The sequence below is a fragment of the Phycomyces blakesleeanus genome, assembly GCF_001638985.1.
Source record: "Phycomyces blakesleeanus NRRL 1555(-) unplaced genomic scaffold PHYBLscaffold_6, whole genome shotgun sequence".
Classification (NCBI taxonomy): domain Eukaryota; kingdom Fungi; phylum Mucoromycota; class Mucoromycetes; order Mucorales; family Phycomycetaceae; genus Phycomyces; species Phycomyces blakesleeanus.
Genome location: NW_017265139.1, coordinates 229513 through 245607, shown reverse-complemented (window position 1 = coordinate 245607; position 16095 = coordinate 229513). Strand labels below are relative to the sequence as shown.

At 35.2% G+C, this 16095-nt stretch overlaps 7 protein-coding genes across 7 annotated transcripts; 4 read left to right on the top strand and 3 right to left on the bottom strand.

Annotated features, from left to right (window-relative positions):
• Positions 1-318: 318 nt before the first annotated feature.
• On the top strand, positions 319-805 carry PHYBLDRAFT_59359 (hypothetical protein; the record flags this gene model as incomplete). The annotated part of the gene is made up of 2 exons (XM_018440481.1): positions 319-523; positions 681-805. The coding sequence occupies 2 exons, from the start codon at positions 319-321 to the stop codon at positions 803-805; spliced, it is 330 nt and encodes a 109-aa protein (XP_018293867.1).
• A 1369-nt stretch (positions 806-2174) lies between these two features.
• Positions 2175-4094, top strand: PHYBLDRAFT_177151 (hypothetical protein). The gene is made up of 6 exons (XM_018437858.1): positions 2175-2204; positions 2703-2798; positions 2969-3056; positions 3174-3283; positions 3381-3515; positions 3635-4094. Exons 2-6 carry the CDS (start codon positions 2703-2705, stop codon positions 3782-3784), a joined length of 579 nt encoding a protein of 192 aa, XP_018293866.1. The 5' UTR covers positions 2175-2204; the 3' UTR covers positions 3785-4094.
• A 2034-nt stretch (positions 4095-6128) lies between these two features.
• Positions 6129-7619, top strand: PHYBLDRAFT_180420 (hypothetical protein; the record flags this gene model as incomplete). Its single annotated transcript, XM_018438310.1, has 7 exons — positions 6129-6302; positions 6379-6454; positions 6550-6671; positions 6771-6875; positions 7082-7191; positions 7268-7367; positions 7452-7619. 7 exons carry the CDS (start codon positions 6129-6131, stop codon positions 7617-7619), a joined length of 855 nt encoding a protein of 284 aa, XP_018293865.1.
• Positions 7620-7703: 84 nt separating this feature from the next.
• PHYBLDRAFT_165804 (hypothetical protein) lies at positions 7704-9105 on the bottom strand (the record flags this gene model as incomplete). The annotated part of the gene is made up of 6 exons (XM_018435310.1): positions 7704-8056; positions 8148-8231; positions 8320-8464; positions 8520-8605; positions 8674-8886; positions 9003-9105. 6 exons carry the CDS (start codon positions 9103-9105, stop codon positions 7704-7706), a joined length of 984 nt encoding a protein of 327 aa, XP_018293864.1.
• Positions 9106-9505: 400 nt separating this feature from the next.
• On the top strand, positions 9506-10543 carry PHYBLDRAFT_165803 (hypothetical protein; the record flags this gene model as incomplete). Its single annotated transcript, XM_018435309.1, has 2 exons — positions 9506-9616; positions 9677-10543. 2 exons carry the CDS (start codon positions 9506-9508, stop codon positions 10541-10543), a joined length of 978 nt encoding a protein of 325 aa, XP_018293863.1.
• A 333-nt stretch (positions 10544-10876) lies between these two features.
• Positions 10877-13704, bottom strand: PHYBLDRAFT_131990 (hypothetical protein). Its single transcript, XM_018429457.1, has 9 exons — positions 13297-13704; positions 13089-13196; positions 12753-12985; positions 12514-12620; positions 12419-12436; positions 11967-12283; positions 11544-11879; positions 11455-11472; positions 10877-11349 (listed from the first exon to the last, which is right to left on the bottom strand). The coding sequence occupies exons 1-9, from the start codon at positions 13691-13693 to the stop codon at positions 10961-10963; spliced, it is 1923 nt and encodes a 640-aa protein (XP_018293862.1). The 5' UTR covers positions 13694-13704; the 3' UTR covers positions 10877-10960.
• Positions 13705-14120: 416 nt separating this feature from the next.
• On the bottom strand, positions 14121-15875 carry PHYBLDRAFT_59353 (hypothetical protein; the record flags this gene model as incomplete). The annotated part of the gene is made up of 6 exons (XM_018440480.1): positions 14121-14230; positions 14685-14776; positions 14883-14995; positions 15102-15192; positions 15437-15621; positions 15741-15875. The coding sequence occupies 6 exons, from the start codon at positions 15873-15875 to the stop codon at positions 14121-14123; spliced, it is 726 nt and encodes a 241-aa protein (XP_018293861.1).
• Between the last annotated feature and the right edge of the window lie 220 nt (positions 15876-16095).

Below are 16095 nucleotides of genomic sequence, written 5' to 3'. Positions count from 1 at the left end.
GCCAAGTTATGAGCATCAATAGTATTAGTATTAGCATTAGTACTAGTACCAGTACTAGAACTAATTTCTATTACAGATAAAGAATACTATACATATACACAATATATACAGCATACACACCATATACAATATATTATTATTTTTGACAAGCAGGTCAATCTACTTGTTTGATGTGCGTAAGGTTGTGAGGAAAGTAGGGGGCGTTCTTTCGTTTGGATGATGGGCCATTCCATCGATATTCGGCTATATAAGAACTCGAATCATTGGATCAGTGTAGACATCCCAGCTACCTTTTTCTTTTTCGTTTTCTACCGTCAAATGAAGTTTCTTGCCGTTGTCTCTAGCCTTGCCGCCATCATTGCCTTGGCCACTGCCCAGGGCACCGTGACCACATATACCGAAGAAGGTGTTATTGGTGGCACGACTTATGATGTTGTTGTACTAGGTGTCCAGGAAACTGTCACTGAAACCGTCCTATCCACCATTACCACCACCATTACCACTACAGCCTTCTCAGCTGTCTGTAAGTTTTTTTTTAAAAAAAAAAAGAAAAGAAAAGAAAAGAAAAGGAGTACTATATTGCTCTTGCTATTATATAATTACAATTACATGTTCTATAAAGACAAATAAGCAATCGGTTAATTTACTGATTTAATTGCTACAACTACTATATGTATTAGATAACCATGAGACCCCACTGAATGATTTCCTTGCTGACAGCTCTTTGATCAACGCTCTCACTGCCGATCCTTCAGTCTATCGCGTAGTCACAGCACTCAACCCTCACCTTGCAACCCTTCTTTAAACGAAAAAGAAGAGAAGATAGAAAGAAAGAAAGAAAAAATACCTTTCTCAGATCCACATTATATCTATACCAAATTATACGTATTGCAATCATAGTACCAAACAAATCAAGCCTTTTGTTTTCCAGTTTTTTCTCTTATGGTTGTAATAGCTATTACAATTATTATTATTTTTAACTTTAGAACATAAAATTTGCCTTTATGACTGTAATCAATACCCACAAAAAAAATGAAAGAAAAAAAGAAGGAAAGGAATCGAAGCTGAATGAGTCCTGCTTCTTTTTTTTTGTATTCCATTTAGTAATAAATCACTACCAATACTTGTTAATAATAATAATATATAAATATTTTATATCTACATGTATAAAGAAATTGGTTTATCAATATATTACCAAAGTGTATATATAGTATTTCCATCTCAATTTTGTCCCACACATAAGTTAATTCTTAGTCCTACGTTTCATGGACAATATTTGGATTATATGTTTATTGAGAGAGAGAAAGTAAGGTATTGAATAACGATATTCTATTCTCTTTTTTTTGCATGTGTGCATTCCCACCCTTTTAATATTCTCTGTACTTTGTGCTCATTTTGTTCTTTAAAAAGAAAAATATCAGATAGACAAGACAACTACTTTAGCATTCCAACTCATTTTTTTTCTCTCTTAAAGAGCACACATTATATAGTTGGATTTAAAAGCGATCCAAAAGATATATATATAAAAGAAAGAAACAAAAGAGGTAGATAGCTAGAGAGAGAGAGAGAGCTTTTAGGGATAGTATGTAATAAATGCATTTGACAATACTTTATCGAAAATAACCATTATTCATTTCAAACAAAAAAGCAACCATGTTCTGTATAGTAACAGGTGTGGCTCATTTTGTGCACAAAATTTCTCCAGCCAAGATCATATTTTTTTTTCTTTCTCTCTCTCTCTCTCTCTCTCTCTCTCTCTGTCCCTCACACATAGACACACTTAATATCTTTCTCATTTGTGTGTGCCTGTGTGTGAGTGAGTCATTTAATATCCCAATTAATAATTTATTCTGCTCTGTTTTTTGAAAGGTCTAAAGATGCATTGATATTAGTATCAGATACTATTGTATCATATTATATTATTTCATAAAACAGCGTAACATAAGATAATATAATTAGACATATATTTATATATTTATATCGCCTTGGGTTGTTCTGTCCTGTCTTGTAAGGATGGGCGTCCCTGGAATGCCCGACCTGCGGACACAAATAACATACGTCACGGCTGAATAGGTGGTGCAGATAGTTGTATCCAATCAGAATTGAGGGTGTAAATAGTCTCCCAAATGATGGTCATTCAGCGTTTAGTGTTCAGACCGTTGCCTCCTTTTTCTACCAAACTTCTTTCAACTCCACTCTTAAAGGTAAATAAATAAAAAATAATAAAAAATAAATACAATAGGATAAATAAGACAACTATACATAAAATGTATAAAAGACGCACATAAGACATATACACACCCAGAGAGAAAGAGAGAGAAAAAAAAAGAGAGAGAGAGACACACACATATATATATATATGTATGTGTATATAAAATATATATATATATATATTAATACAGAGATGATATATACATATACATATACACATACATATATATATATATATATACATACATCAAATACAAATGCAAATAAATAAATAAATAAATAAATAAAAAAAAACAATACAAATAAATAAGCAATCTCAATTACAAGTCAACCTGGTCAACTTTAAAGAAGAAGGAAAAAATAAAAATAAAATAAAAAGGCTTGACTTCATTGACCAAGATTGCTCTTGCGGTTGCTCATTCAAAGGAGATGATGACTCATCTAAACTCATCCTGCCCCCTTTCTTCTTTTTCTTCCTCTATTCTTTGCAGATGACCGAACTCAGACGGAAGCTCGTTATTGTTGGTGATGGTGCATGCGGCAAAACCTGTCTCTTGATTGTCTTTTCCAAAGGAACTTTCCCCGAAGTAAGTTACAAGAAAGCTAATGCCAGTAAACAACAACAACAACAACAACAATAGTAATAGTAGTAGTAATAATAATATAACTATCATTTTCTCTCTATAATATTTATTTACTTGTTTGAAATACTAATATGTTTATAATCATCATTTCTAATGATTTGTTTCAATATTAGTTCTATGTTCCCACTGTCTTTGAGAATTATGTCGCCGACGTCGAAGTTGATGGCAAACACGTGGAATTGGCCTTGTGGGATACTGCCGGTAAGGCTTGGGAATTCAAATAAAAGTATAAATAACAATAATAACAATAATATATTTATGTACATATAATTAACAATCAAACAAACAAACTATCAAAAAAAATATTATTACTATTAGGTCAAGAGGATTATGATCGTCTTCGTCCTCTTTCATATCCTGACTCGCACGTCATCTTGATATGTTTTGCTGTGGACTCGCCTGATTCACTTGAGAACGTTCAAGAAAAGGCAAGTGGTTTTCATTTTGTGTGCTTAGTACCTTTTTTTTTGTTGTTGTGTAAGTTTTGTTATCTAACTTATATATATATATTTTATAATATTATAGTGGATTTCCGAGGTTCTTCACTTCTGCCAGGGTCTTCCCATTCTCTTGGTTGGTTGCAAAAAGGATTTGAGAAATGACCCAGCTACTATTGAAGAGTTGAGAAAGAACTCCCAAAGACCTGTTGGTCATGATGAGGTAAAAAAATTATTATTATTATTATTATTATAAATTTATATATTTAAAATTTTGATTTAAAACACAAACTCACACTCTCTTATATATATTCTGTTGTTATTGCTGTTTTGTTCTATTAGGGTGTCAGTGTTGCACAGAGAATCAGTGCCTACAAGTACCTCGAGTGCTCTGCCAAGACTGGCGAAGGTGTCCGTGAAGTGTTTGAGCATGCCACCAGAGCTGCTTTGATGAGCAAGAAGAAGAGATCCAAGGGTTGCACTGTATTGTAAAAAAAATATAATATAGATGCACAGCTTGAATTTATTTTTTTAGTGTTAATGCCACGGCCAACAAATATGCCTTCTTCTTTTTTTTTGCCGTTGGATTTTTGTACCTTTTCTCTCTCTCTCTTTCTCTCTCTTTATCTAACTCTATCTTCTTCTTCTTCTTCTTCTTCTTCTTCTTCTTTTTATAATCCCTCTTTATCTTTCCTCTTCTTTTCCTTCCTCTTTCTGTTTGTGAATATAGAAAGGGAATCTCAAATCTTTTTTCATTATTTCGTCTGCTAAATAACCCCACAAATTTCCACAATCCCCTCTTTTCTTGCTGGTCCATTTATATGTGTGTGTATGTTTTATGTGCTTTACTCACATCCTATACAGGTTTCCCACCCCCTCTCTTTTTTTTCAACTCTCCCTCCTATTGGATAAGGATCGTAGCTACGGTTAAATTTCAGTAACGAATTTGCAGCTATGTAATAATAGAGGGTAGGAATATAGTGCAAATTTTTAAAAAAGAAAAAGAAAATCGACCAAATCTCAAATGGGGTTTGAATTTGTTTCAGTCTATACGTTCCATTTTTTTGAAAAGGAAAAGAAAAAATGAGGGGGTTTTTTTTTCTTGCTCAAAGATACGTTAAAATTAACGTAAAAAGTGGTATTTTTAAACTCATATTTAAACAGCCTAAAAGTGCTACTACGTATATTTAGGCAGTGTTTGTATTATATAATGATTCTATATTTGCATTTGTTGAATTTAAAGTTTTTGACATAGGAGTTTCGGTATATAAAAATGTTAGACACAGATCCGCTATCCATTAAATATGGAAATATGTGTAAATTTACACAATTCTCCGAATTTTTATTTACGGGGTTAAAAGCCAGATGCGCTTTTTTGGACTTGTGAGATTTCTAAATATGGAACTTGTTTTTATTTTTGCTAACAATATCGTTTTCTCTTTGACATTGAAGCCGCAGTTCGTAAGTACTAATCATATGGTACTCCCTAGCTATAATCACTTAAATTGTATCTATATGCTACAATTCTGACTTTGCTTTCTAAGAATAAATACAGAAAATGCGTATTTAGGGGTGTAATTTGTAAAAGAAAATTCCTACTAAACTCTTCTTCTTTTTTTCTTCTTACCATAGTGTACCAAAACAATGATACTTTTCTACGTTGTCTATCTACTTTTGAAATAAATTACGATTCTTATTTATTGGTATTATTAAATATAGATGCTGTAAGCTGTGATAAAAGAAAGAATAAATAAAATGAGAAAATGATGCATAAATCTGAACTTAAAATCTGAACTGAAAGAGCCATTAACAAAACTCACTTGCTTCCAGTGAAGAAGAAAAAATAATAAGGGGAAGAGCAATAAGAATAAGGCCCATTGAAAACAAATACTCATTTCAATCCAATACTATAGCTGCGACATTTAAAAACTACACCATAATAAGTGTCTAATCTTAATCTATCCGTTTACCAGAACACTAAAGGAACATTATAGGCAGATGGGCCTATAAAATAAATCTTCCCTTAACATGTCATAAGCTTTATTTAGTGCCTCAGACACTTCCAAGATTTCAACCGAGAAATTCCATTAGTAAAACATTGGGATATCATGTCACAACATAAAAAATATTTTAAAAGATTCTTTGCTCTCTTTATTTTAATGAGTCTTTTTTTTTGTATCTTGCGATTTTCCAAAAGAGAAACAATTGTCCAATAGAATATACTATAAAGTACTTAATTGCAAAGGTTTGCGCTTATGTGACAAGTTTGCGCTATCGCCAGCTATCGTATTTACCTTTAGAAAATACAAAACTCTCAGAAACATTATATAACAAATAAGTTCCAAAACAAAAGCCCTGACATCCTCTTTTGTTTCGCAGCAATAGAGGTTCACCAACCCCCTTTAGTACAAAGCTCCCTACAAACAAAAACTGTCGTATTTACCATGAAATAGTAATCTATTTATTTCTTACAAATATTTGTTTCTATTTTTTTGTGTAAAAAGCTTATCTAAAATCTTTCTTAAATCTTAATAATTGTTTCATGTCTTTTTAATAGGCAAAAAAAAAGCAATTGGACCTTTAAGAGATATTCAATAAATTAATATACAAACAATTCATTTCCTTCACATCTTTTTTGTTTGTTTGTATGGAGCTGTGACAGGCTCAGATCCTTCACATCTTTTGTCGAGCCTTCTTGTAAAGATTTGGTGCGACACTAGTATCTCAGCCGCAGCGGAGCCATACCACAGTGGCTTGTGCGAGTCTTTTATGCGAACAACCACCACCAACATACCCTATCTCTTTCTCTCTTTCCAATTTCTAATTTATACTTTAAATGGAAAACGAAAGAAAGCGCGCTTTTCCAGAAACCACCGAAGTATCACAATCAAAGCGCCCTCATGTGGAAATTCCACGAGAACCTTCGATATTTAACATTAGACCAGTGGATGATATCACTCGTTACATTGGAGATTTCCTTTGGGATTACTGTAGCCAAGAAAATGTAGAAGTAAGCAAGTAACACATCAAATCTGATGGAGAAAATGAAAATAAAGCGAGAATGAACAAAATTTAATACATTGCAGATTGAAGCAAAGATGGGTGTATTTATTGACAGGCATACTAATAGCCGCCTTAACATCGGTGCTCTTACAGAGACAGGTAAAAAACAAGATTTTTTTGAAGTAAAATAAAAGCGTAAACAAAGTATACGTATGCTGTAGTCTGATCTCGACTGATCTAAAATCAAACAATAGTTTTGAATCCAAATCATAATTATTCATTCAAATTCGAATCTGACATGCCACTCGAACAACATAAGCATTTTAATCAACTTTTGAACGATCGAACCAACAAGTCCCAAGTAAAAGATTATAAAGTAAGTGCTTATCCGGTCCCAAAACAATGATGATAATAAAAAAGAATACTGGTAATAAGTGTATAAAACCTTACTAACGCTCAATTATCATTTAAACAGGGAGAACGAATAGCCTACAAACACACTAGGGAAACAGATCGTTTCTTCCCTTTACCTCAATCACGAAATAATATTAGAGTAACAACAGATCAACAGACAGGAAAGGTAATGAATAAGTATACATATAATAATATAACGACGCGACATGGGATAACATTGAATAGCATTGGATAGCATGATTTTATTTTATTTTATATTATATTTACATATGTATATATTGGAACATAATGGATTATAACACAATATGAAGTTTAAATACTAATGTGTATACACTTATGAAAATGACGATATTTATGGTTATTATTCGTTAGGTTGTACCCAATGGAATTATAGAAAAGAAACGCCTGGCTGATCTTAATATACACTCGCCAGCCAACGCCCTTGACTATAGGATATCTGTGAACCTTGAAATTCCACGCAAGTATTCTCTAATTTATAGATATCCAATTAAAAATCCCAATACTAAATACGTGATTGTTCACAACTATTCTAGGCAAAAAACCCGAAACCGAGCTCTCTCATGAACGCCACAAAGATAGACTTTCCTACACTCACGGAGGATTTACCTTTGATCTCACTCAAGTCAAAGGAGCACCCGTGAGTTACCACGATAATAAAGATCGTTATTTATTTTTTATTATTATTATTATTATGATTAACTAATTTGTATAAACTCAATAGGAAAAGAATGAAGAAATGCGTCATGAACTTGAAATTGAGTTTGTGGATGCCAATTTACTTGCTGAAAAGAAGAAAGAAGGAAATAAGCCTCGATCGGGTTATGTACAAATGATAGAAAGGTTTGTCAATAACATTCGCCTTTTGAGCCAGAGTGCTCGAAGGCTTTAAAAAGAACAAAGAAAGAAAGAAAGAAAGAAAAGGGGAAGAAGGAAAGAAGAAGAAGAAAAACTAGTATAAAGAGGTTTGTAAAAATTATTTTTGGGGAGAGCTGTTAAGATGTACTCGATGAGGCTCTAATGAAGGTGCTTTAAATGGTTCCTTTTTGGCCATCCAATCATACCACCCATTCAACGTACGTTTGCGCAAGAAACCCACAATTATTACTGTCATATTATCACATCCAATACCAGTATTGGTAACCTCATCTGCGAGGCAGTTGTCTAAAAGTGCCTCACAAATATCCTTGATTTTCATTCGATCTCTGAGGTGTTGTCGTACAAAGTCAACCACTTCTTGACTTGTCATGCAATCCCAGATACCATCGCATGCAATTACCATAAACTCGTCATAATCTGTGAGTTCATGCTCAGTAATATCGGGGTCAGCTAGATTTTTTTTAAAAGACAAAAAGATTACAGAATTAGGGTCATTCAGAAAATTGATAGCCAGTCAAAAACGACCAATTTTTTTTCTTACCTGTTACAGCTTGCTTTTCAGGTGGAAGCTGTGAGTTTTTCTTGAATTCAAAATCACCCAAGGCTCTTGATAATGCTAGACTTCCTGATAATTTTTTTTTAAAAAAAATTTCCCGGTTAATTATATTTGCTTCCATTATATACAACTTTGTCCTATTTAATTACCCTCTTACCATTCACTCGACCAAATTCAACATAGTCGCCTGCCTGTGTTATTCTAAAATGCTCTTGCTTAAGGGTTGGTTTATGATCGTGCGATAATGGAATAGCCTTTCCCTTGGTTGTGCTGATAATAGCCCGTGAATCTCCCGCATTAGCCTAATTACAGAACCTGTGTTCATTGCTAACCACAAATACATCGGTTTTCTCATACCACAAACAACACGTTATCCTCAGTTAACAGGGCAGAAACGGCCGTACATCCAGACAGATCGTTGGCAAACAATGGATCTACATAATCTTATTAATACAAATTACATTGTCGAAGAATGTATTCAATTCTTCCCTTTATTTCCTTTATTTATTACCTCGTCGCATTTGTTCATCAATCGTAAAATAACTTCTTTTTAATGCATCCCGGTAATTATGTCGCCTAAAGGCCTGGGACCGAAATAGGATCTCGTGTAGATGCTCTCCGCTGTATTTTGCCGCTAAATCGCCTCCGTGTCCATCATACACAGCAAAGAAACTTGCGTGTGTGTCTTTGTATGTTGGGATAATTGTATGAGAATCCTCCATAGCTATATTTTTGTTTCATTTTTGGAAATAATTAGTTTAATAAAACTACAAAGCCATATAGTATGGTAATAAAATAAAATAGAACAAAAAATCCTCTTTGTTTGTGACACGGTCTTACTCATTCTCCAGCCCTGCATAGAGGATACAGCGTACGTGAGCCGTTTATCGCTGCCTTCATCAGAGGTCTTTATCGTAATAGGTTCTGAAAGTGTTTGGCCCATAAGTCTCAAAAAAATAGCAGAAAACAAAGCTGAAAAGATTGAAACTTTTAGGCCATCGATCTAAAAAGAGTGCCCGTCTTTTCTGCTGGGTTACATCACACATCCTAGTCTGGCCTCAATCCTAGTCACGACCGACGATCATGATTGGTCGGACTTCCTATTGTCCTCTTTTAGGCTACTTTTTCATATGGTGTCCGCCCTATTTCTCTCCCCCCTCCCTTTACAACTTTTTATTTTATTTTATTTTATTTTATTTTATTTTATTTTATTTCTATTTTTCTGCTTTGATTAATATAATATACAGACCCATATCAGTACTGAATAAAATTTTAAGATTCCGCCAAATCAAGGCGTCAACTTCTTTAACATTCTTACACTAGTTTGTATATATTAATCAAACATGTTTCGGTACCAGACACTCGTCACACATCCCGCCCGACGTCAACTTTCTACGCTTGCCAAGGCTGCCTTGATTGTTACAGGAGTCCCACTAGGCTTGTATGCCTACAAAGTAAGCCAACTCTTTATATTGTTTTATTATTATTTGGTGTTAATAACAGCTCATTTTTAGTGTCTTGTGATGGTGGCGTTTCAGAACAAGCTCATCTACATGGGCTACATTCCGTACGGCTCTCGACACCAACCATATGTTCCCGTAATCTCACAAAACTTTCATGTACGCGAACAAGAAATTGTAACACCAGACAAGAAGAAATTAAGAGGGTTTATTGTCCAAAGAACACCACACGCCAAAGGGCCCGTGTTGGTATATTTCCAGGGCAATGCCGGCAATATGATCGACCGCTTTGATTTATTTAAAGTCATTCTTGACGCTGTTCCTGACTTGACCATTGTAGGGATATCCTATCGAGGATTTGGGAGCAGTGAAGGGTCAGCTACTGAAAAAGGTTTAATGATTGATAGCAAAGCTATTCTCGATCACACACTTTCTCTTTTTCCAGACCAGTCTGTTTACCTTTACGGACACAGTCTAGGAGGCAGTGTAGCTATTGGCCTCGCTGCTCAAATTGAGAAGACCGCAACACAATCATCGTCACATTCACATGTTTGCGGGCTAATCATCGAAAATACTTACACAAGTATCAAGGACATGGTCCAAGCACTCTATCCGCGCTACTCACCATACCCTTACCTAGCCAAAAAGTTCCTGTGGAATCATTGGCCTAGTAAAGATACCATCCGAGACATCAAATCACCCATACTTTTTCTATCGTCAGACAACGATGAAATTGTCCCAGTCGAACACATGCACGCGTTGGCTAAAGAAGCGACTGCACCATCTACTTTTCTACGTTTCAAGAGAGCACTTCATATGGACATATATAGTACTGAGCCGGCTGCTTACAAAGCAGCACTGAGAGATTTTATTGCTACTAATGATATCTATAAAGACGAGCCAATTCAAATAAAACGGTGAGTACAAACATGACTTATTAGAAACATTATGGATAAGTTTCTTTTTTCTTGGGGGTCTTTTAGCCTAATGTTGTGCTGGGTTGAATGCTTTGTTTTCATTTCATTTCATTTCATTTGTTTTTTTTTTATTACAATTAAAAAAATCCTTTTAAAGAATTCTTGTGTGATTCTAAAGTATTCAATCAATGTCAAGTACATAAATTGCACAAAACGATTGGAAAATTTATATTGTTTCGTAAAAAGAAAAAATCAGAGTATTCTTTAGATGGCTTATTAAACTATTTACTCAATGTACCTCTCCTTTGTTCAGTCTACAAGCACCTCTTTTTCTTTTATTAAAGATTTTTTATTTTTAATAATTTTACAAAATATTTAAAGTTTATTTATTTTAGAAAGGTAGAGAGCGAAAATAAATTGTCTAAAGATGAGCTCTCAATTGTGGCAAAAGTCCCCCTAGACGTAACGCATCCTCAATCTCTACCAAGGTAGTTTCGTCTTCAATAGTTGCCGGGATCTTGACTTCCTTTCCTTCAACCATGTCTCTTACAGAACGACGTAATACTTTACCACTTCTTGTTTTGGGAAGTCTCCGGACGATTACTGCATGTTCAAAACATGCAATCGCTCCAAGATCTCGTCTGGTAGCTGCAATTAACTCTTGAATAATTTTTTCCGTGTCTTCAGTTTCATTCTCAAACTGTAAGACTAAAATACCGAGCGGAATGTGTCCCTTAAGCTTGTCGGGCATAGGAACCACGCAACATTCGGCAACCTTTGGATGAGAAGCTAAGATCTCTTCAATCGTACCTATTTGTAAACACACACACGCGCGCGCGCGTATTAATATATATATATATATATATATTGCATTATATTGTAAAAAGGTATTATGTATCAAAAGCAAAAAATTACCAGTAGAAAGACGATGCCCTGATATCATAAGATAATTATATATAAAATTAATTAATAAACCATTCAATGTTTGTAAAATGTATGCTTACCTGCTACATTAATAATATCATCTGTTCTGGACATAATGTACACATAGCCGTCCTCATCAATCATACCGGCATCACCAGTATCAAAGTATCCGGGATATTTTGTAAAATAACTGTCCCTGTAGCCATCCTCATTCTCCCAGAGAGTAGAGAATGCAGAAGGGGAAAGAGGCAGCTTGAGGACAATGTTTCCGAATTGATTGGGTTTCGTGGACTCTTTGTTGGTGCCTTCCATCAAGATACGAATGTCTGAGCCAGCCACTTTTTTTCCTGCTGATCCAATACGGACCGGAAGTAAAGGAAGTTCGCCTTCATACAAAGCAGTGACAGGAGAGCCCACTTATCACAATAATATACATATGTTAATATCATAAAACCAAAGTTATTATAAACACTTGAAATAAAACAAAATGGTTTAAACATTACATTCAGTACTCCAGTAGTTGTCGATCACTCGACAGTTGTCTCCAACAATTGCCTGGCACCAATGAAGAGTCTCTGGATCACTACGCTCACCGGCCAGGAAAAGAGTCTTGAGACTACTGATATCATAATGCTTGGCAAGATCTCCGTGTAAATCGGCACGGCGAATAGCGCGGGCTGCTGTAGGTGCAGTGAACATAGTCTTGACCTTGTATTCGGCAACCAGACGCCAGAACGCAGCAGCATCGGGAGTTTGAATGGGTTTACCTTCGTACAGCAGTGTGGTCGCACCTGCCAATAGAGGACCATAAATAGTGTAACTGCATTTTTTTTTGAAAGAAAACAAAACCAAAGCAAACCCCCAAGAATGTTGGTCAGCATCATCACCAAAAAAAAAACCTACGTACATATCAAGCTACATAGTTCATGTCCTCTCCATTATATTATTTATTTACCTGTGGCTAACAGCCCATCTGATAATACACATACACATACACACTTTGTAAGTATTAAATACATTTTTTTTTGGGTACATCATAGTTTTATTTACCCAATGTCACTGGCGGTAAAGATCGTTTCGCCTTTTTTGACTGCGAATATACTACTCATAGTCCAACGTAAAGCAACCGCATGCCCACCATTAGAGCGGACAACACCCTATCGATAAATCAAAGTTTAATATAAATATAAATAATGAAGCCATATATATATCGAGCTTTACTCAAATAGATTATAGCCTTGCGTTATTTGTTTGTTTGCCTAAATATATACCTATCACTCAAATCTTACCTTTGGCTGTCCGGTTGTACCACTTGTGTAAAGAATATATAGAGGATCCTCACTATCAACTTCCTCGCATTGTTTCACATGTCTTCCTTCAGCCCGTACAGCCTTCATTGCTTTTTCATAATCACGATCTCCAGCGTCATAGCTCATCTCTGCCTGAACTTGCCCTGGGCGCTGAAGAACGATTTTGATAGGTACTCTATGGTTGGACATTGCCAAGGCACTTTCGAGTAAGGCTACAAAAATAGAAAGCGCGTTACCTAATTAGTCCCGTACCACAATGGATGAAAAAGGATGATTCTCCTTATTTGTCATTTATTTTGTTTTGGTGATAAATACGTTTGTATGGAATTGAACGTTTAGGTTCAATACCACAGCTGGCTGTCAAGATAATTTTCGGGGCGCATGCATCGATACGTTTTGCTAGCTCCTTGGGAGCAAAACCACCTAGCAGGAAGAAGAAGGAGAAAAAAAAAAAGAAAAAGATGTACGAATGTATTAGTTCTTCGTTTCACTTTGTATTTAAAATAAATTTGCCTCGATTTACCAAATACTACACAATGAACAACTCCAAGGCGTGCGCATGCGAGGATGGCAAAAACAGCTTCTGGAACCATAGGCATATAAATCAAGGCAGTGTCGCCTTTTTTGAGCCCGTACTCGCGCAATACCCCGGCCATGCAAGACACTTGTTCAAGCAATTGTATAAAAGTATATACACGTTTTGAATTGGAGACGGGAGAGTCCCAGATAAGTGCGGGTTGATTAGGTTGAGTCAGAGCATGTCGGTCAACGGTGTTGTAGCACGTATTGAGCTTGCCGCCTGGGAACCAAACGTAGGGATTGGAACCTTTGCCAGTGTTTGATATGACGGCAGAAGGAGGAACAAACCAGTCGATCTCACGAGCAGCTTTTTTCCAAAGAGCAAAATCAACAGTGTTCATAAAGTATTATGAAGAGAGAGAGAGAGAGAAAGGTAAAAGAAAAAGATAGTAAAGATACAGGAGTAATTATATCTTCTTTCTATTTGTTGATTCTGGCCCCCCTTTGCCACACTGATTGAATATATATATATACATAAGGTATTTGTGTTGAACTTTTGTCGAGCGTGAGAACCTAATTTAGTTGGTCAGTAATCTAGAGTTAGTTCATTCAACCGCAAGTGTAACCGACTTGGCATAAGAGTATGCGTTTAATGAGTGAAATGGTTAATAGAGGTTCGCTTCTATTGAATTATACGCCCACGCACAGAGACACACGGAAGAATTATCATCTCTTTTACAGCCTCATTAGTTATCTTTTCAATAAAAATTAGTGGGGTAAGGTAGTACACAGAGCAGAGGCATACTATCTCCATTAGAGTACAATGGCTCAACCGTGAGAATCAAGTATGGGGAAATTGATATCAGGATTATCTAAGAGCGTATCGATGGGAAAATCCCTTTTGGAATATTGATAGAATCCAACCATAAAGATGACCACTTTATATATATATATATCTTTGCTAAAATCTTATCGTAAATAAGCTCCTACACATCGATAAATATTAGAGCAAAAAATACATTAAAAGAAAATAGGGGTAGACAGATGAAAATATTTTATTTCGGGGTCTTCTAGGCCTGGCGCACTGTGGCATATAGATGACCCTATAGAATTGAAGAGTGATTGAAAAAGATAAAATTAACCGCCTAAATATGAGGGGAAAGAGAGGTATAGAAAGGGAAGATAATGAAGGAAAAAAGTGTTGGGCAAGAGATGACAGAAGATGGTAGCCAGTGAAAAGTAAGAAAGCATAGAAAAAATAGGAGTGGACAATACGAACTTTTTTTTTGAAAAAATAATAATGAAAACAGCGAGTTCTCTTAAAAAAAATCCAATTTTTTTGTCTTATTTTTTAGCCAATGAAATAACTTGAATATTTTTTGTAATGTCTACCCCCAATATCTAAAGGTGGTGTCAATATGTTATGCGCAAACGAGTCTTCACCTCCTCGATGAAAACAACCACTAATTTTTAATAATGGAAGACTAAAGAAAACAAAGCATGTTTTTTTTTGTATTTCTTAATTTCGGTGGCAATTCGCCTCATTCAATCTACACTAAGACTTTTACTCATTGAATCCTCCTTACTTACATTCGATGAAGTAGATTTGCAACAATAATATCCAAATAATTTTTTGGTTGCAATGCATTATTTAAAAGCTTAATTGCTATAGCTTGTAGCTTGCGCCAATTATTATAAGAGCACTGCGAAAGGCATATATATCATATCAAGTAAAATTAATAAGCATATTTCATGCGCAAAAAAAAGCACATGCTCCTTTCTCATTCTTGGGGTTAATTTTTTGCTTACAGAAGTACACTGTGCACACCATTCATATACATTTGAGCTGTATGCAGGTAATCTATCAAAGGCCTGCAAACTATGGATGATTACATGGTGGCTATCAACACAATCAAGGTGTCGGGTAATCGATAATGACAGTGGATCGGTAAAAACATGTATATAATTTATTACTGCCACTATTTTTTTTTATCTTTGACTTTACTTTCAGTAAACTAACATCATCAAGTTCGTGTGGTTTGTATTTGATAAGACAGTCTTCTGTGTACTGATTGTACTAGCTCAATACATTGACCTATTCAACTATCCATAACGTAACCAGATTGCAATTGGTATCTTAATACTTATATGCATATTCTTCTGATCCTTTGCTGAAGTAGTATTCCCTTTTTTTTAGAGGATAATGATCTACCGAGATGTCAGATTTGGGATCTTTTATGACATCTTCCCATTGTTTTTCGAACTTCTCTACTTTATGTTCCTCCGCATTATTATCGCTAGCAAGACTTGATGATGCTTGTGCTGAGATCTATAAAGATCATAAATAATTAACGCTCTTGATAAACCGGCTAAGAATAGCTTTTCATTTGACTTTGCAATGTGGCTAGGCTTGAAATGTTTGTCTGGCTCTCTATTGTGAAATTTTACGCTAATCCTAGGGAGACGACATTTTGATTCTACCAGACCACAAGCTGTCTCGATTCTGCTATGACCTTTGCCTGGGAAGGCATGGTATGGCTCAATATCTTTGTTGGGTAGATCAAACAACCTTGCTTCTGGCATTCTTCAATGAAAAGGCTTGTGTTGCTTTCTGGTAAAATAGATACAATAGGCGAAAGAAAGAGAAAGACACGATACGCGTAAGAAAGTTAATGCACAGTAAAATATCCAACGATATTGCGTCACAAGGTGTGTAAAGACAACGGCTCCTTATAATATTTTGGATAACTGGATATTGATATAGTGTATTTGTGCCTAATTATCATGTTTTATGGCCACGTCT